We start from the raw sequence: 22,374 nt of genomic DNA on the forward strand, positions 1-22,374 counted from the left end.
TAGTTTCACCAGGTGTGCTTGAGCTGAATGCGTGTGCAATTGTGCCGGGTGATGGGTCGGCACCCCGTCCAGGGTGTCCCACACCTTGTGCCCCATGACCCTGTGTAGGATAAGTGGTACAGAAAATGGAAGGATGGATGGATGACTTACTGTGTGATAAAGTGTTCAATCCAAATGATCCATTTCATATTAACTGGATCACTTGGACTACTTTGCTATTTTATTTAGTTATCATTAGTTATGTAAAAATGATTAGAAATATTAGTCTTAATAATAATAATAATAATAATAATAATAATAATAATAACAACAACAAATAATAATAATAATATTCTTATTATTTGCTACAACATTAAAATACATTCAAATCAAAGTTACATAGTGATATACATATAAATGAAACTTTAATTAATTAATTCAATTTTTTTTGCTACTACCGTTGCTTTTTTAGAATTTGGAAGAGGGTGTGGGATTGGGAGGAAACTCGGTAGTGTGTCATTACGGCATTACGGTAGTGTGTGTGGGTGCGTGTGTGTGTTTGAGAGAGAGAGAGAGAGAGAGAGAGAGAGAGCTCTATATTGATGCTTTGGCAATGTTGTATGTAAACAATCATGCCAATAAAGTACTTTGAATTGAATTGAGAGAGAGAGAGCGAGAGAGAGAGAGAGAGAGAAGGGTGGTGTTATACTACAGTATATACGGCGGCTAACTCGCAGTGCTGTGTGTGTGTGTGTGTGTGTGTGTGTGTGTGTTTGATTCAGCACTGGCTGTCATGCAGGTGGAATTTGCGTCTCGCGATGGAGGCCAAACTGACCCACTGAGTTCATCAGATTCGGAGGATTAGTGATTTCACATCAGATTCCAGACAGAAAAAAGTCTCCACTCGCTATTAATCCGATCTAATAGAGCTGTCATAGTGACATATGATGCGAAACTGGAAAGGGTCTTGCTGCCGCACACCTGAGGATGGACATTATTTTGGAAAAATAAACAACAGTATTTATTTTTTTTTTCTTTAAAGAAGCTCAGACCTTTTTTTTCCCACTGCGCTGCGTCATTCCTACCTTTTTTCCTCCCTGTGAACAGCGCAACGCCAGTCATGTTTATAGCATGATTCCCGAGTCTCATTCATGGATTCTGTAGCTGTATAAGGCAGAAACTGAATGGCCAGTGCGAATGGTACAGGAGCTGGAGCTGACTGCAGTTTCATTCAATCCGGTCTAAAAGCAGCCTGCCACAACCAGCTCGACTCGACAGCACGAATTTAGAAATCGCAGTGAAAGTAGTTCTTTTTTGTTGTTGTTGTTGAAGACCACATCATGGAAGAAGTTAGTGGCAGTGAATGTGTGCCCGACCTGAAAGAGTTGGAGGTGAAGTTGGGGAGGAAGACGCCGGAAGGTTTGCTCAGGTGGATGCGGCAGGACGCAGCGCAACGCGGCGAGCAGAGCAAAGTGATCCGGCAGGAGAGCGCAGACAGCGGGGAGCAGACACTGGATGAGAAGATCAGGAAGCTCAAAGTCGAGATGGTAAGACTACTATCTGCTAGTGATTAGGGTAGTATGTGTCTACAGGGTGAGTCAACCAGCGTGTAACAGCCCATCTTCTTTGCGTCCTCATGCGTAAAGATGTGTTCATAATACTGTATAATGTTCAATAAAGTGTCTGGGTACAACAAAAAACCTGCATACTTGCTATCAAAAAGTTGTTTGTTTGTTTGTTTGTTTTACATTAAACTGTGTGTGCTTTCTCATGAAATACGACAAATTTACATTTGGTTCATTCGCTTTGCAGGTTAAACTACAGATTATAAAAAGTGTTGAAATATCAGTTCACACCAGTTTACAGAAAACAACACAAATAAGTGAATTCGCTCTATTTGACATTACGTCCACGACTTATTTCATTCTTACCTGCAGGCAAGAACATACCCAGACATGAGAGATGATTTACTGTCCTAGGCAAAAAAAAAAAAAAAAAAGGGGGCCAAGCCCAGAAAGAGCCCAAGCGTAAATATTAAGCTTTTTATGGTTTTAAGAACAAATCATTGGTACGAAATTTAGTAAGAACGAAACAAATGCAGTCCTGAGACCTCCTGAGCCACCGTTTGCTCATTTACTTTTCCTGCAGTGAAGTGTTTGGGGGGGAGAAGGCTAGAAACAGGGAAATTATGCAGTCTTATATAGACTTATAGTCTTATATAGTCTTCTTTTACACAAAGGTAAACTCATGATAATTATTCAAACGTTTGATGTAAAATTCAAACTAACACATGGCCAGATGTACAAAATTAAAATAAAGTAAAAAATACAATACATTTTTAAAAAAGAAGCTGTTTAACCAAGTTTACCCAAAAGGCTTAAACATTACAAGAAATAAAAGGAAAACGCTATCCCATACACATTTACTTTACCTATGTGTTTAATTCTTGCTAATTTCCTCACCAATCATGTGTTGTTAAGACAACATTTAAAACTTAATATTTTGCCATTTAAGGCAAAACTTTTGCCCAGGAGTGTAGATTGGTCGTTTCAAATATTATTTTTTGTCTCCGCTACCAGTACGACCCATTATCGATTGCTACTCAGCACCCAGAACACAAGGGTTAAATGTTCACTGTGTTGTTATTCAGATCTTGTCACCAACCCTATATCTATTCATCAGTGGAACAAGACCATTGTAAAACCACTGCTGGTTGGATGTGTGGATGGCCGACCAATCTAATCATATGTGTGTAGCAAATGGTACAAGTCCAAACACCAAAAGAGACATGGGGGTCCAAGTGGAACCCCAGGCAACAAAGACTGTCTGGCAGAGTAGTAGGGATGGGGGCAATAACCTGTCAGGGGGCCCAAAATTTCTGCTAGCATCCTTGGTTTGGAGCGGACTAGCATTAACAACAAGAATTCTACAGCTTAGTGAAGTGTTCTTGTTGAATATGCACATTGAAGTACAGCTTCCATTTGCTGTTGAATCAGCACAAGGACTCAAGGTTGCCATGCAACAACAGATCCTTTAGAACTGGTTGTGTTGTGATGTTTCTCTGCAACAGTGTGTGTGTGTGTGTGACACTTTGATACCCCAAGTACAGTATTACTAGTCAGGAATCACTTATAGTAGTGACATCTGATTTTTTTTTTTTACAGCTCTGCTCTGGTACATATGATTCTCACTCATACTCAGTGGAACATATGGCTTTGCACTCCAACCTACTGGATTTAAAAATGAAACAGTAATAAAATGGAGACTATAATAATAAAATTCAGGATATGTACATCCATATCAGATATTTTTATACCTCGCCTAACTATTAAAATTAAGGTGGTGTCCTAACAAAGGGTGTTAGTCACCAACATACACACTCACAGCGTCTATGAAAAATGCATCAGTGGACTGATTTTACAAACGTATCAGATCTGATCTGATGCAGATGCAGCATTTCAGGCCAATGTTTGTTCAATAGCAATACTTATTTTCAGTCCCAGTGAATCCCTGCTTCATATAAAACTCTAACTAATAACTGCTTAGTTGTGGTTTTTTTTGGGCCAAATGAATCTCAATGCATTAATAGTTGAAGCGAGAGCTAAGGAAATCTTTAGAGTTGATTTTAGAGTCTGGAGTCTGTTGGAGTCTGGAGTCTGTTGTTCTTGGCTCATAAACATGAAATCCAAAGAGGTGTCAATGGAAGTGAATTAGAATCAATTAGAGAGAGAGTCAAATCATTATCCATCAATTTTCTGTACCGCTTATCCTACATAGGGTCATGGGAAGCCTGGAGCATATCCCGGGGACTAGGGATACAACGTGGGGGACACCCTGTATGGGGTGCCAACCCGATGCAGGGCACAATCGCACACACTACGGACAATTTAGAAATGCCAAGCAGCCTACAATGTATGTCTTTGGACTGGGGAGGAAACCGGAGTACACAGAGGAAACCCCCGAAGCAGGGGGAGAACAGGCAAACTCTGCACACACAGGGCGTAGGTGGGAATTGAACCCCCAACCCTGGAGGTTCAAGGCAACGGTGCTAATGACTGGGCCCCTTAGTCAAAACATTATGTGTATGAAAAATGTTGGGTATACTGTCACAAACAAGAACACAATGATTAATTATTAAAATATCTTTTCAGTCCTGAATAAAAACTACTAACTATTATGAACAAGGGCACTTCATGTAGGCAAAGATATGACTAACATAAAGAGGAAAAAACACCACCATATTCTTTAAAGGTTTGACCACAATATAACTTAATGCATGGGTTACAGTTTCCTAAAACCTGTGTAAGCAGCCTGTAATGTTCTTGGACAAAGTCTAAGATGAGATGAGATTAGCCTGTACCAGAGTGATGGAAAAAGGAAGGGTGGAGAAATTGAACTGCTCTTTATTCAGAGCACCTCATTTGTGAAACATTGTGGCATGAACATTTAGGCTGTGACTGCATAAAGGCTTGAGCTTTTTTTTCTGACATGAAATGTATTTAGCAAAATGGCATGAAACATTTTCATATAAATGAAACATACGAATATCACCAATTAATCATGTAGCTCATTTCTAAAGCAGTTACATGTTTTCTATTTTGTTATTAAGTCTAAAAATCACTTAAGGTGAACTATATGACCCTGATATGTGCATTTTCTTTATGTGGGCTGCTTTCTTCACCATCTTATATATATATATAACAGCTCAAATTCCACAGACCAGTCCACCCACATTCCCAAAAAAAACATAAAAGTACTTATTATTGTTCCGCGCCAATGTAACAAAGCTCTAAACATGTTACAAAGCTGTAGATATGACACCTGACCTACATATATTTGTCCTTACAATACTACTTTGGAAATAGGAGAACTGGCAATGTATAATTGCCATATAATCAAACCAGATTCAGAACCTTAAGGGACGTGTTTGTGTAAAATTGGTTTAAATGTGAAATGTACAGCATGGGAAAAATACCAAGAAGATATAATCTGGACATTTTAAATTTGTGTATACACTCATCCTCTTTGGAAAAAGGAGAGAATGTTTGAAATATAGACTATTATTTTCCATTAACTAGTCAAATGCTCATGATCCATCACATTCTTCACGAATTCCACAGGCAAGTTACTGAAATAATTCAAAGCCATTAAGAAAATAAGGCCTAGATGTTACCATAAGTCTCTTGATTGAGTGGGAAAGCAGTCAGGAGTCAGTGGAAAACCATTATAAGTACTGCCTCTGTCAGCCTTATTTCCGATTAGTCTGGACATCAGTATTGATTAGGCTGTTTGCGGATCAGGAGAATCCAGCCGCTCCAACCAGTTTGTTGTATTGAACAGCAAGTAATTCTGTGGTTTTAGGTGGGTAGTTCTCAATCCTAATCTTGAGGAACATAGGCTCTACAAATTGTGGTGTTTACCCTGTTTGGTCTTGACTCAGCTAATGAAGAGCTTGATAATTAGCTGACAAATTGTATTTTAACAGTACTCTTCCTCCTCATTGTATTCTCACCTCCTCTGATGCAATTTCTCACCTCCCACTTATTAGCCTCGAGCAGTTAGAAAACATGAAAAAGTGCTGAGCATAGCTGGGAATGGGAACTACAGTTTAATTCACAGGCGAAAAGGTAAGATAAGATCATCTGTCTGGCTACTGCATATTCTACATTAAAAAAAAATAACAAGCAGATATGTACTATTATGTACTATATGTAATAAAATACAGATATGTATTAGTAGTATTAGTATTGCTGTTGTTATTAATAGTAGTAGTATGGGTTAGGGATAGTATGAAGTGATACATGCATAAAGTTTCACATTAAAACAGGGTCATAAAAAATTAAAACCAAAGAACTTTCAACACAAAAGAGACAGATGGTTTTTGACCTGACCAAATCAGGGAATTAATATTAAAAAAATACATATGCAGTTAAAAAATACCATTAAGCACAATTCGACCAAAAAAGTTTCACATCTGAAATAGTTGGAAATTTGCCTGGAGTTGAGCACAGGTATTAAAGACTCATGAGCACACGGTACCCGTGCACACTGTATTTAAACTGTATTTAAAAATTAAATTGTATTTAAAACAGTGATTCCATTCAAACGACCAGTGGTATCATGTGTTGTGATCAAATGAAAGCAAAATGTATCCTTTTGGTCACTTTGGCAGAATATTTGGTGACAAAAGTGAACTATACACATGGAAAAGCAACTAATACCCAGGGTAAGATATGCTAGTGGATCAGTAATGCTTTGGGGCTGTTTTGTAGTTGGTGGTTATGAAGATTGATGGCATCATGAATGTACTAGGATATTTCAGTCCAAAATGTGTTTGCCAAGAGTTTCAGACTAGACCAAAGATGGAGCTTGTAAAAAGAAAGCCAAGCCAAGCACACTTGGTCAACATAGAAATCCAACATTTTTGCAACAACAATCTCAGCCTCCAAATTTGAATTGAAAAGGGAAGTTGACCTGCGAAAACCAAAGAATATAAAGCATCTTAAAATATTATGCATGGAGGAGTGGACCAAGAGCCATCTACGTGTTGTTAATCTCTTGTCATTTGTTTTTAGACAATTTACAATGCCTGGGATGCCATATGGAAATATTTTCTCTTCTGAACAGAGCATCTATTGATGCTGAATGTGAGAGTTTTGATAAATACATAAACTGCTGGCAGGGGTACAATGGCTTAGTGGTTAGCATGTTTGCCTTGCAGTGCTGGGGTTGGGGGTTCGAATCTCGCCAGCACCCTGTGTGATTGGAGCTTGTGTGATCTCCCTGTACTTCGGGGTTCCCGCCGGGTACTCCTATCTGGAGGTTTCCTCCAGGTTTCCAGAGAGAGGTTTCCTCTCCCAGTCCAAACACATGTGTTGTAGGCTGGTTGGCATTTCCAAATTGTCTGTAATGTGTGTGTAATTGTGCCCTGCGATGGGTTGATATGGAAAATGGATGGATGGACTGACCACACTGATAAGGACTATGGAGAAAACTAGTACCTTTTTTGGACAGTGTATTTACAGACTCAATGTCAAGAGCAGCTTATATTTGATCAGTCCTCCTCCTCTCAAAGGGGTGCTTGATCGCAATTGATGTTAGATTATCTTCTTATTAGTCCTAAGCAGTGGTGAGCTAGCTGTCAGTGACTCAGACCTCACGCAGTGTGGTTATGACACCCGGCTCTGCTGCAGTGTGTGACCGCAGTGTCTTCACCTCCCGTCCCTACCCAGATAGGCAGACAAACAGAGAGGCAAGGCCAAAGTTTAGGATAGAAGTAGCCTAGTGAAGCTGCATGTAAACAAATTTGATCCGACTACATATGAAGAATGTGATGTTAGAGTGTCTGCTTTTACTCAGAACAAGTAGAGGTAGTGAGGTTGTAATGTTTACATTTCATTGTTTAACAAAGGACATAAAACCTACAACTCCGCTGGATAAATGAGTTACCACAAGGACATTGTTTTGAACACCTGTGCACCGGGTGACGCATAAACTCATTTTCTCTGCTCATTCCCACTCTCCCTGTCCTTTTCTCTCTGTATCTCTGCTGCACAGATGGAAAACACAGGGGATGGTGTGCTGACAGATGGAAGCAATGACTCTAGCTAGATAGGGGCAATGAGAAGTGCTAAGTAATTGCATGGAGGACAGAGAAGCACTGAAGGACAGTATGAGCAATGTGGAACAGTTTCAGTGAAAGAAGTCCTGTCTTTCATAATTAAATGTGTCATTATTTCTGTGTGCAGCAATAGACGTTGAGAAAAACAGTGTATGCAGGGGTATACAGGGTTTGATGTCTAGTCATGCAGTCTATGATGACTGCAGTTTGACATTGGGCTGCCTGTGACGTCAACACAGACTGAGGCTGTGTTTGCAAATAGTCTGCAATATTTGGACAAAATGGCATTTGATTTTTTTTTACCTTGACCTGCTTCCTGACATACAGTGGTGCTTGAAAGTTTGTGAACCCTTTAGAATTTTCTATATTTCTGCATAAATATGACCTAAAACTGTAGACAAAGAGAACCCAATTAAACAAATGAGACAAAAATATTACACTTGGTCATTTTTATTGAGGAAATTGATCCAATATTACATATCTGTGAGTGACAAAAGTAGGTGAACCTTTGCTTCTGGTATCTGGTGTGACCCCCTTGTGGAGCAATAACTGCAATTAAATGTTTCCTGTGACTGTTGATCAGTCCTGCACATGGGCTTGGAGGAATTTTAGCCCATTCCTCAGTACAGAACAGCTTCAACTGCAGGATGTTTGTGGGTTTCATCACATGAACTGCCTGCTTCAGGTCCTTCCACAATATTTCTTTTGGATTAAGGTCAGGACTTTGACTTGGCCATTCCAAAATATTAACTTTATTTTTCTTTAACCAGGGGCGTAACCTGGTCTGGGCATTCGGGGTTGTAGCCCCGAAGATTTTTTCTTTAGCCCCGGATAATTCTCCACTTGGAGCGGTTTGTCACTATGTTAGAAAAGAAAGACAGCCTGTAATTTTATATCTTCAGTGAACGGAGGCGAGACCAATCAGACATGGTTTACAGGAAAATACGTGGAAACACTCTCAATTCTGACAGCTCTCAATTCCGCCAAATGCTAGTACATAGTCAGTATGAGGAAACAGATATATGCCAATTTTTTTTTTTAAGTAGTAAATGGATTGAAACACTAACATCCTCTCATGCTGAGTAGGAAAACAAGGTGTGTAAATGTGAATATGTATAGGTTACGTGAATATGATATGAGTACAGCATAAGGAAAGATAACGTACTCTGCATGGCACTGTAGCAGCTAAACCCATACAGTGATAGATTAGTTATGCCTCCCCTTGGCTAGTGACACCAAACTGGCTTTGTCTCATGTTCGATAGCCAAAAATTTTGACATTTTATTGGTCTGGTAGTCCTGCAAACAGTGATAACCCCCGAGGCAAGTTTTATGATAAATCCAACTTTTTGTCCAATTTTCACATTTTTAAACAATTAGCCCTGACAATTAAGGAAAAATGCAGACAAACAGTATATTTAGAAGTACCATTTAAAAAGGTTGTTTGATGGAGAAAAATCTGGGCTCTGCCCTGGATGATTAACAGTCCAGCTAACACCCTTGTGTTTAACCATTCTTTAGTAGAATGACTTGTGTGCTTAGGGTTGTTGACTTGACCTACTGCATGACCTACTTTCTCTTGAGATTCAGTTCATAGAAAGATGTCCTGACATTTTCCTTTAGATTTCGCTGGAATAATTCAGAATTCATTGTTCCATCAATGATGGCAAACCGTCCTAATGATGCAGCAAAACAGGCCCAAACCATGATATCACTGATACCACTGCCATGTTTCACAGATGGGATAAGGTTCTTATGCTGGAATGCAGTGTTTTTCTTTCTCCAAATATAACGCTTCTCATTTAAACCAAAAATTTCTATTTTGGTCTCATCCATCCACAAAACATTTTCTAAGTAGCCTTCTGGCTTGTCTGTGTTTCCTTAGCAAATGCAGACAGGCAGCAATGTTCTTTTTGGAGAGCAGTGACTTTCTCCTTCCATTCCTGCCATGCACATCAATGTTGTTCAGTGTTCTCCTGATGGAGGACTCATGAACATTAACATTAGCCAATGTGAGAGAGGCCTTTAGTTGCTTAGACACTACCCTGGCTCCTTTGTGACCTCCTGGACAATTACATGTCTTGCTCTTGTAGCGATCTTTGTTGGTCATCCACTGCTGGGGAGGGTAACAATGGTCTTGACTGACTGTGGATTGGTGGAGTCCAAACTCATTAGAGATGGTTTTGTAACCTTTTCCAGCTTGATGAGCATCAACAACTCCTTTTCCTGAGGTCATCAGAAATCACCTTTGCTCATGCCATAATACACTTCCACAAACATGTGTTGTGAAGATCAAACTTTGATAGATTTCTGTTTTGTAAATAAAACCAGGCGATCACTCACACATTGTCACATTGTCATCCCATTGATTGAAAACACCTTCAAATTAACTGCTAATCTTAGAGGGTCACATACTTTTGCCATTCACAGATATGTAATATTGGATCATTTTCCTCAATAAATAAATGATTAAGTATAATAATTTTTGTCTCATTTATTTAATTGTTTTGCGGTTGTCTTCTTTTAGGACTTGTGTGAAAATTTGATGATGTTTTAGGTCATGTTTATGCAGAAATATAGAAAATTCTAAAGGGCTTACAAACTTTCAAGCACCACTGTACTTTCCGGCCAGGAAACGCAAGACAAAATCCATATAAGAAGATTTGATAAGAAGCTGATGAAGAATAAAGACACCAGTTACCCTAAAAAAAAAAAAAATACATGCGCACACTTGACCCTGGCCTGAGGTGTGATACTTAACAGAGCAGAATCCTCTAGCAGGAAAAATGAGAATTCCAGGGATTAGAGCTGAATCCATAATGGAAAAATGGGAACTGTCTGGCTGTGAAAGTGAAGATCCTTCACCCCCTGTTTGCTTCAGACATAACGGTATGTTGTCTCACTCTCTCATGACAGTGACTGAAAAGGGTCTGCAAAGGATGATGGACTAATAACCTTAGACTAGAACTAATACCCATATTTATTTTACATACTGATAAAATGTACTGTGTATACAATCATTTATATCTCACCAGTGTTGAACCACAATTAGGGAGGACTTCAGGGCTTCACGGCTTAGACAGAATATTCCTAGACATTACTCATGTATGTAGTTTAACACGTATGGGTTTACAATATGCATTGCAGGCAGGGAGAGTTGGGGAAGGGGAACTTAACCACATCAGTGCTGAGCCAGGAAGAAATGGGAATTTATGAGCAGCACGATTTGCCTGAGACTGAGGCGTAGCGCCAAACCGATCCAAGCCCAAACCCTCAGAGAAGAATCCAGCAATCAGAGCCCACCTCATACACATCCACTTCTACTGCCATTTCTCTTTCTTTCTCTCTCTCTGTTTTTAGTTGTCCCTTGCTTTCTGCACATTACTCAACTCTCTCTTTACATTACATTACATTACATTTATTCATTTGGCAAATGCTTTCATGGAATGTGACGAAATAAGGGCTTTGTTCAAGGACCGAACAGTGGCTCTCTTGGGATTTGAGTTACTACTTCCTGTCGCTTTCTCTACCTAGTTTTCACTTCTACTTGCAAAATGCCATGTTCTCCAGGCTTAATTTGTGTGTATACAAAAGCTCAAGTGCAAACAAAAGTAGCATGAAGAATTAAATCATCACCTTAATCCCTTCAGAACTGGTTTGGTGTTTTGCACATTACCAGTACTGGCATGAAGGATTTCCTAATTTGTTCCCTGATTAAAGCAGACTTTTAGCTGTAAAGTTTCCTATTTATTAATTGACCTTTTACTGTCGTGAGGATTTCGGCATTATATCTGTCAGTAGGTATCTGTGTAAATGTAAACGCCTATAATGAGCTAACTCAAGCAATGGAGCTCATTAAATTCAAAATGCTAAGTGGTAAGAATATTCAGTGGTGGTTTGGGAATCGAGTTTCACAGTCTATGAATCTGAGGTACTGGACTCCCTTTATGTCCCCCTTTCGTTTTGCAGTTTCCTTCTATTTTCTGCAAAATACCATACTATTTCTCTCGTTTTGGATTCTCGCTCTCTCTAACACACACACACACACACACACACACACACACACCCAAACAAACACAAACAAACACACACACAGAGAGAGAGAGAGAGAGAGAGAGAGAGAGAGAGAGAGAGAGAGTGAGTCAGTTTTCTATCTTCTTTGAACGGTCCCCTCAGAAACTTTTGGAACAGCAAGGCCAATTCATTTGTACTATACACCAAAGACATTTGGGTTTGAGATCAAAAGATGGATATGAGAAGAGAGTTTATGATTTCATCTTTTATTTCCTGTTTTTAGATCTAAATGTGTTAAACAACATAAAACATAGAACCTTTTGTATAAGACCACCCAATTTTTTAGGTGAGTAACAATTATAGGTAGTATAGGAACAGATAAGTTATAGATTAGTATTTATAGGTAGGATACATTAGGAACACATAAGACTTGAAGTAAATTAAAGTAAATAACACTTAATATTCGGTTGCATATCCCTTGCTTACAATAACTGCAGAAATCCTGTGACTCATTGACATCACTAAATTGTTGGTTTCTTCTTTTGTGATGCTTTACCAGGCTTATACCGCAGACTCTTTCGTTTGTTGTTTGTTTCAAATTCAATTTTCGAAACTTTCCAATTCTGACTGTTGTGGATTGCATCTTGTTGTATATGGCCTCTGTATTTCTTCTTTGAATGGTCGATTGTGATACCTTCTCCCCTTCCCTGTGGAAGCTGTTGTTGATGTCACTGACTGTTGTTTTTGGCTTTTTCTTCACAGCTCTCGCAATGTTCCTGTCATCAGCTGTTGTTGTTTTCCTTGGCCGACCCATTCGGTGTCTGTTGCTTCTTTTTCAGGACATTACAAATTGTTGTATTGGCTATGCCCAATGTTTGTGCAATGCCTCTGATTGATTTCCCCTCTTTTCTCAGCTTCAAAATGGCTTGCTTTTCTCCCATAGACAGCTCTCTGATGTTCACGTTGGCTTATCCTTTTAAGCAAATGCAGTCTTCACAGGTGAAACTGAAGGCTAAAACCTAGAGTAGATGTTCAGAGATATTTATTGTTTAAACAACAATCTAACAGGACACCTGGGTGAAAAGAAACACTTGTCAGTCACATGTCCCAATATTCTTGGTTGCCTACAAATTGGGTGGTCTGATACGAAATGTCGTTTAACACATCTGCATAGAAATGCCAGGAAATGAAAGCTGAAATTCTAAAACATTCTCATATTCATTGTTTGATCTCAAACCCAAATATCCTCAATCTACAGAAAAACAATTGAATTGGACTTGCTGTTCCAATAGTTTCAGAGAGGACTGTATCTAATGCTATATCTATCCCTCCTCTAACCTTAATCATAACATTATTAACCAGAAGGAAATATGTGGTTCTTTTAGTTTTTCAAATTAATGCTTTAAAAACAGTGTATTATTGTGAGGGCATTTGATACTATCCTATCATTATGAGGACATTTGGTCCTTTTGGCCATACATACGGCTTAATATGTGTGTACACACACATACACACACACGCACACACTCTCTCTCTCTCTCTGTGTCTTTTTTACTGTAATTAGGGAGGCTGACATCAGCAGTAAATAATGCATTTACAAACCGTTTAAGGCTAAGTTTTCTGCTTTGTCTGTGTCTCCAAGGTCTTTCGTTTCTCTACTGATTTATTTTTGGATTTTTTTTTAACTAGCTAACATCAGGCTACAGTTCTTAGTTTCACTGTTCACAGTACATGTATAAAACACATATAATGTTACAACAGGACAAAGAAACAGATGCTGCTACACATAAAGGTATGTATTTCATACTTCATTGTGTTTGTCTATATTTCCAGCTACCTGTATGGTAAAATGTAGGATATTTGGCTGACACTACGGTTCAGAGATTCTATATGAGCTAAACAGCCTGGAGATCAGTGGGAAGCTGCTGAAGTTCATTAGGTTTCAGGGAAAAGACAAAGCACAAAAGGGATGGTTAGTATTCTCCTTATAGACTAGGCTATTTATATTACATAAGCTTATGTTGAGTGCTGCTGGCAGACAGAGTAGATAACATTACATCAGAAATCATCTTTAAAGTTGCTGTATGTAGGATATGGACATTTAGTGGTTAGAAGCTCTTTGAGATGGAAAAATACTACAGGTGCATCTCAAAAAATTAGAGTATCGTGGAAAAGTTCATTTTTTAATTAAAAAATGGAACTTTCATATATTCTAGATTCATTACACATATAGTGAAATATTTTTTTGTTTTAATCTTGATGATTACAGCTTACAGCTCATCGAAATAAAAAATCCAGTATCTCAAAATATTAGAATAAAGAATTTATAATACAGAAATGTTGACCTTCTGAAAAGTATGTTAATTTATGCACTCAGTACTCGGTCTGAGCTTTAATCCTTTTGCATGAATTACTGCATCAGTGCGGCGTGGCATGGAGGTAATCAGCCTGTGGCACTGCTGAGGCGTTTGTTATGGAAGCCCAGGTTGCTTTGATAGCGGCCTTCAGCTCGTCTGTATTGTTGGGTCTGGGGTCTCTCATAGATTCTCTATGAAGTTCAGGTCAGGCGAGTTTGCTGGCCAATCAAGCACAGTAATGCCATGGTCAGCAAACCAGTTACTAGTAGTTTTGGCACTGTGGGCAGGTGCTACGTCCTGCTGGAAAAGGAAATCAGCATCTCCATAAAGCTTGTCAGTAGATGGAAACAGGAAGTTCTCTAAAATCTCCTGGTAGACGACTGCATTGACTCTCGACTTGAGAAAACACATTGGACCAACACCAGCAGATGACATGGCAACTCAAATCATCACTGACTGTGGAAACTTCACACTGGACTTCAAGCAACTTGGATTCTGTGCCTCTCCACTCTTCCTCCAGACTCTGGGACCTTGATTTCCAAATGAAATGCAAAATTTACTTTCATCTTCCCTATGATTGTGGTTGTGTGTACTGAACCAGACTGAGAGATTAAAGACTCAGGAAACCTTTGCAGGTGTTTTGAGTTAATTATCTGATTAGAGCTCTTCTCAGGTCGACAATCTATGAGAGACACCAGACCCAGCAATACAGACGAGCTGAAGGCCGCTATCAAAGCAACCTGGGCTTCCATAACAAACACCTCAGCAGTGCCACAGGCTGATTGCCTCCATGCCACGCCGCATTGATGCAGTAATTCGTACTTTTCAGAAGGTTGACATTTCTGTATTATAAATTCTTTATTCTAATATTTTGAGATACTGGATTTTTGATTTCCATGAGCTGTATGCCGTAATCATCAAGATTAAAACAAAAAAGGCTTGAAATATTTCACTTTATGTGCAATGAATCTAGAATATATGAAAGTTCCACTTTTTGAATTAAATTACCAAAAAAAATTAACTTTTCCACAAATTTTTTGAGATGAACCCATATTAGAAGCTAATTGTAAAAGTCTTTCTGCTCAACTGCATGGATTAATTTGTGAGTGGCAAGTCAATACACATTTGAACTATACAAGGCCATATGCCAAACTGCATACTACGAGCTAAATAGTATTTCTAAACAGTAAGCAGTTTTGGTTGTGATCCATATATAAGAGAGTCAAGTGTATATCTTTGTCTCTTCAGCTATAACAACTTTATTATGCTCACCATCACGGCTGTTACATTTAAACTCTCTCAACTTCAACAGCAGTTTGTTTGTAGCTAGCATTATTAGTACTCACTGTACTGTATGAGCGGTATTCTGGTCAGTTATTGTCCTGTTTGTGCATTGTCACACTGATCTCCGACACACAGTGTACCCGAAACAATACATTTGACACAAATCTGCCAAATATGTGTACAGTACTCCAGCGCTAATACCACAAACATGTTTGACACCACTCTTCTGCCTCGGTATCTCCAACCCCAATTCCAAAAACGTTGGGATGCTGTGTAAAATGTAAATAAATGTAAACAAAAACAGAATGCAGTGATTGGCATATCTCATAAACCGATATGTTATTCATAATAGAACATGGAAAACATATCAAATGTTTAAACTGAGGAAATCTGGGATAAGGAAATCACAGCAGGAATTGGGAAGTTCATAGTAATGGAAAATGCATCAGTAATGTAGAACATAGGATTCAAAAACACATTTTAGGGTTACAGAGAGCTACATGACTGACATGTGAAAACTCAACTAGCTAACTACAACATGTAGAAAGTGCCACACTTCAGACACGTCCCCCTTGTGAGTCACACTGGTAAAAGTTAGCCACATTTAATTTTGTTTCCATCTACTGCACAGCTTTTGTATCATTGTATGCTGCCAAGGGTCTGACTGGATCATGCAAACACTGTGTCATTCAATTATTATACACCGTATGGCTAAAAGTTTGTTGACATCTGACCATCACACCTACACTCAGCAAAAAAAGAAATGTCCCTTTTTCAGGAGACTGTATTATAAAGATAATTTTGTAAAATCCAAATAAGCTGTTAGAGATCTTTATTGGAAAGGGTTTAAATAATGTTTTTCATGCTTGTTCAATGAACCGTAAAGAATTATTGCACATGCACCTGTGGAACAGTCCTTTAGACACGAACAGTTTACAGGTGGTAGGCGATTAAGATCACAGTTACAATAACTTAGGACACTAAAAAGACCTTTCTACTGTTACTTTTGATATTGACCCCTGCTTTGTTCAGGGGCTCATTATTCCATTTCTGTTTGTCAAATGTCTGTGAAACTCGTTCAGTTTATGTCTCAGTTGTTGAATCTTTTTATGTTAATATAAATATTTACACGTTTAGAAATTTGCTGGAAATAAATCAGTTGAATGTGAGAGGACGTTTCTTTTTTTTTTTTTTTTGCTGACTATATATCTGCTACTTTCCCAAAATTGTTACTAAAAAGTTGGAAGCACACAATTGTGTAGAATGTCTTTGTATGCTGTAGCAGTACATTTTCCTTTCACTGGAACTAAGAAGCCCAAACCTGTTCCAGCATGACAGTGCTACTGTACACAAAGTGAGGTCCATGAAGACATGGTTTGCCAAGATTGGAGTGGAAGAATTCGAGTGTTCTTGACACTCAACCCCACTTAACACTGTTGGGACGAACTGGGAGCCTGTCTGCACCCCAGACCTCCTTGCCTGACATCAGTGCCTAAACTCACTAATGCTCTTGTGGCAGAAAGAGCACAAATCTCCACAGCCACGCTCCAAAATCTAGTGGAAAGCCTTCCCAGAAGAGTGGAGGTTATTACAACAGCAAAAGGGGAATAAGTTTGGAATGGGATGGTCAGGCGTCCGCAAACTTTTGCATATATATTGTACTTATTGAATATTTTAATATTAGGGACATATTCAGGCAATGCTTATTCTTGCTTTATTGAAAGTATCCCATATCTCATTGTATGTAATTAGAATTTTGTGTATCATTACAACCCTACATTCCAGATATATGATATCTGATACATGCTGCTTTGTTCAAGAAAAAAAGATTATAACATGGGTTTACAAATGTTCGGAAGAGCAATCAATGCTCGCCCTTTATCTCTTCAATTGATTTGGCCTTGAGGGGGTTACATGAGTGGCTCAGTGTGAAATAAATGCTTTTATGGATATGGCACTATATATTTATACTTCATAAAAGCTCTCCAACCATTTAAGAACTGCCCTAAAAAATACAGATTAGTTTCTTACTAAAATGCTTCATAATATATTCATAAGACAAACCTAGGGCCTTACATAGCCACACCTAATGTGGTTCTATCGCTAAATTTTAGAAACTGCTATTAACAGTGTATTATAAAGCATACTATTCTTATGTTTGCTATTTACTTAATTAAGAAAAGATGTCCAGCGTTGTAAAGTAGTGATGTGTCGTTCACGAATGATTCGTTCATTTTGAACGAATCTTTAATATGACTCGGGAACAACGAGTTGTCTCAGAGAGTGATCCGTACATTTTTGACCGCGCGTGCGCTCCAACATCCCCATAGGTTCTGTACCGGAAACAGAAATGATTAGTCCACCTCTTGAGTCTTCGGGTTCGAGTCGCTTGTTCTTCCGGTGACCGCCGCATAGGCAATGCACCATGCAGTACTGGAAACAGAAATTCAATTCAATTCAATTCAATTTTATTTGTATAGCGCTTTTAACAATGGACATTGTCTCAAAGTAGCTTTACAGAAACATATAAACACAGGATACAGATTTTAAGCATGTGAATTTATCCCTATTGAGCGAGCCGGTGGAGACGGTGGTGAGGAAAAACTCCCTAAGATGATATGAGAAAGATACCTTGAGAGGAACCAGACTCAGAAGGGAACCCGTCCTCATCTAAGTAACAATGGATAGTGTGAAAGTAAAAGAAAGTTCATTATGGTTTTATATGAAGACTGTTTTGTTGAACTAGTCCACTGTTCACTAAATGATTAGTTCACGTCTTGAGTCTTCGGGTTTGAGTCGTTCGTTCATCACATCACAGCCCCAGTGCATTCAGCCTATGCGGCGGTCACCAGAAGAACGAACGACTCGAACCCGAAGACTCAAGAGGTGAATGCTAAGCTATTAATTAATAATTTCTGTTTCTCATAATTCAGCCTTGTTTGCATTAGTCTATAGTTTATTTTATAGTTTATTAAGTACTAAATGTGTTGGGGAATTTAACATGTAACATTTTAATTATATTCTGCTGAAATGAACGAAATGACTCGAAAAAAGATTGGTTCATTTTGCTGAACAAGGTTCAAAGATCCGAGTCAGTAAAGTGACCCGAACTTCTCATCAATACTGTAAAGAGGTTCAGTACAGAGAATTGATGTTGTCAGAGGGATCCATAAATTTCAAAAGCACTTACCATAATGACCTTCTAGCCTTCATCAGCGTAACAACCCAACTGCAGATCTCACACTAGGATTAAGCATTGCTAATCCGAGTATACCGACTGCTGCAATCTCTCATTTACTGTAAAAAGATTTAGAGCAGTACATTTCATTTTTTATATGTAAGGAATAAAACATGACAGGGTACGTTGTTTGAGGAATCAATTACAGTGTGGTGTAATGTTGCCCATAATGAAGTATAGATTTTCTATAATAGCATGTCTCAAAGTGTTTTATTCCTCTTATACCAATTTATTAATGAACAACACATACTTTTAACTGTTTATGCTAACATTGTGGATGTAGAACATCTGAGAGACAAGGTAGTTCCTGCTATCACTTACGTTATAACAGCTATAAACACTTCACACATCCTCTAACTGGCCTCTTTGTTTTTTTGTCTTGCGTGAATTTAATCCGACAAAAAAATGCAGCTTGCCATGTTACTGAGAAACTGCAAAGTGGAAAGCCCTCCTATCCTGAAGACTCAAGTGTTATAGAGAAATTATAGACCATTACAAAGCACTGGCACTGGAGAATGTTAAATAAACATCTTACAGAAAGCTTCATATCAACGATTATAAAACACATTTGTACCATGTGTTAGTATGGCATCCATTATACAAGTCCCTGAACATTAGTAGTTACTATAGAAATGCTAACATTATATTATTAAGAATACATTAATAGAAACTTGTGATTTAAATTGCAGACTGCACTACTGTCAGATTAGCTCTTAGCTCTGGCCTTGCTGTCTTGCAGATTTGAGAATTCAAGGATGGGCAGCATTCCCCTGAATTATGTGTTGCATGAGTACCACCCATCATGTCTTACATTTAAATACATCTTTATTGTGTCTCTGGTGATGTTAGGCTCATCTCCGGGCGGTGGATGTGAGAATCCTGCAACAACTCGTGGCACTGCACGAGGGAATTGAGGCAGCAAAGTGGCTTATGGAAGAGCGTGGCATGCTCACCAGCCACTGCAGCAGCCTGACGGGCAGTCAGTACAGCCTGGGAGGCAGCTGGAGCAGCCTACATGAGCCCCATGACAAGCTGGACAACATCTCCATCGGCAGCTACCTGGACACTCTGGCTGATGATCTGGATGAGTACTGCACCTCCAGCGGGGCCGAGTCTGTACTCTGCTCCGCACCTGTGTGCACAGACAACTCCAAATCCGCTCACGTGACACCCAATGGCCCTAAAGAGGACATGAGACCTTCTAACCATGATGTGAAACCTTCCAACCATGACTCTAACCATGAAGAAGCTAGTAAGAATAATGGAGTGAATACTGGAGTCCTGGATAGCGCTGTTAAACAAGACATAGAGTCCCCCAAGGCTCTTGCAGCTGAGAGGCTGGCGAAGACTCTGAGCCCTAAGGGTAAGATTTACAAGAATGGCAAGGTGGAGCTGGAAAGCTGCAAAATGAGTGGCAAAGTGCACTTGGAATACGATGCACACTGGCGCTGGGTGCACTCACAGGATGATGTGACATTTTTGTGAGGGTTTAAAAGATGCAGCCCAAGTTGGCTGGTTATATTTTGGACTTCAGAGCCTTATTGGACAGACTGAGTTTACTCGGTTGATAAGAACATCCTTATGTACGTTTAAACTGACTCCGATCTTAAATTAATTCAGATATAGAGATATGATGTCAAAGATCCCAAGGGGCCAAAACTTATAAAGCATGAACTTTATATTTGTGTTTACAATCATTTATCTGTACAAATGTTTATCTATTAAAAGTATTTTGCTCAGTGATTCCCAGCCCTGGAGCTAGAGTACCCTTACCCTGCACAATTTAGTACTTTCCTCATTCTAACACTCCCACATTGACTCAGGAAGCACCTGTTAATTATCTGATTAGTTGGAGGTGTGTTCGAGCAGGAAAACTAGCAAACATGCAGGGAAGGAAAACACCAGGACTAGAGCTGGGAATTGCTGGTGCAGTATTTTATATGTGATGGTGGAATCTGGTTCATCAGTAAGTTCTCCAGTTCCTTTAAATATTTCTTTGCAGAGATATGGTTGATAAACTCAAGCATTTTCTGTGTTAATATCAGTATTAATGATTAGATTTTCCTTTACTTGTGCAAGTTGACCAATACAAACATTTAATTTAACATGCTTTAGTTAAAATATCTCAAACTAACCCTCCTATTATGTTGGGAAAAAAAGTTACATCCATTATGTTATGGGTCAAAGTGACTTCCACAGTTAAATACAGACAAAAACAGCAAAGAACAGCTTAAAACAGTTAACATTTATTATGGCTTGTCCAAGACAAACTATAAGAAGAAATATTTGCATATAAGTTCATGACCCGAAATGAGGAAAGTCAAAAAATTTCAAAGAGAATAAGAGAGATTAACCAGTATTTCAGACATCTCAAATGTGGAAACTGGTCAAATTGACACATAGCATAACAGGAGGGTTAAAGGTAAGTGATCACTATAAGTAAATTACAATCTCTTATTTTCATGTAAACTCCGACGTAGCCTGAAAGACCTGAGATATGAATAGTAGATCAGCTCACAGTTATTGAGTATTTTAGAGAGGACCAAAGTTTTTAGCTACAAAATCACAAGGCATCATAGTGATATTTTTCTATTTATTCTAAAGTTTAAAGTTCCATAAATATAATATAATCAATACAATGTGTCACTGTTTTTGTCACATTTGACACATTTGCAGTATAAAAGTAATGCACATTGATGTTTTTTGTTTTTTTTGCAATAGCACACTGTGGCAGACCCATGCTTCGAGGTTCAAGGGTGGAATATGCAAACAGAAAATACAATGAAATCTACTTATTTTCATGATAACTGTTTAATAATCGAAGTTAGGGACTAAGGGGAACTTTAAGCAAGTTCGAATAATCTAAAATGAAAGGTCTTTAACATTAATGTCTTGGTCATTCTGAAAGTAAAGACATCAACAAAAAGTCGGGATGACTTCTGTGTGAACAGTAAGCATAGACTCTGCGCCTATGTGAAAATGCTTGTGCAATATGATTAAATATATAATCAGACACTGTATATATATATATATACAGATTAAATATATAATCTGTATATACAATATATAATCAGATGAAATATATATATATATATATATATATATATATATATATATATATATATATATATATATATAATAATGTGTGTGTGTGTGTGTGTGTGTGTGTGTGTGTGTGTGTAATGAACTAATTCAGATAAATGTGGCCTGTTGATTTATGATGGATTGTGCTAAAGCATTTTTACCAACTCTTATGCAACCATGTAGTAGTATAAAGGCACATTAATGTAGTGAGAGCATCATGATTGTGAATGCAGGGAATTGAATGCATGAAAATGTGTGGGTTTGTGTATTTGAGAGGTCACACTTTTCTGTGGGTTCTGTATTAAAGAAATAGTAGTAATAATAATAATTAAAAAAACCACATGGAGTGAATTAATTAAATGCAGTTTTTATATTAGTGTTAACCCATATTAGTGCCGCTGGATGTGGTTTTGCCTGTTTTACTTATGCAGAGAACTGCACTGCTGTAATAGTTTTATGTAATGAAGCTATAAATGCTATTTGACATTTGATGTGTTACCTAATAAACGGTGATGTCTGACCAAAGTTGATTAGTTAAAGAAGTACGGGATTGTTAACATGGATGTCTGAAAAGCTGTGAAATTGTGTTCTCTAGCGTATTAAGGACAAACGTTGGAGAGTTAATGTTCCCAACGCTCTCGGAGCAGCCCTCTTTCTCCCACACACCCACACTGAATGCTAATAATGGCTGTGATTCTAGGAACAGTTTCCATGACTACTGTTAGTGTGGGATGTGTATGTGTGTGTGCATGATTGTTCAGTGACCATCAAGATGCACAAGAGGCCAAGAGACAGAGG

General features: G+C 38.4%; 1 protein-coding gene across 1 annotated transcript; it reads left to right on the forward strand.

Annotated features, from left to right (window-relative positions):
- The first annotated feature begins 371 nt into the window (after nt 1-371).
- lurap1 (leucine rich adaptor protein 1) lies at nt 372-21,491 on the forward strand. The gene is made up of 2 exons (XM_053636859.1): nt 372-1,526; nt 19,342-21,491. Exons 1-2 carry the CDS (start codon nt 1,320-1,322, stop codon nt 19,975-19,977), a joined length of 843 nt encoding a protein of 280 aa, XP_053492834.1. The 5' UTR covers nt 372-1,319; the 3' UTR covers nt 19,978-21,491.
- The last annotated feature ends 883 nt before the right edge of the window (nt 21,492-22,374 follow it).

The sequence above is a fragment of the Ictalurus furcatus genome, chromosome 11 (genome assembly GCF_023375685.1).
Source record: "Ictalurus furcatus strain D&B chromosome 11, Billie_1.0, whole genome shotgun sequence".
NCBI classification, from domain to species: domain Eukaryota; kingdom Metazoa; phylum Chordata; class Actinopteri; order Siluriformes; family Ictaluridae; genus Ictalurus; species Ictalurus furcatus.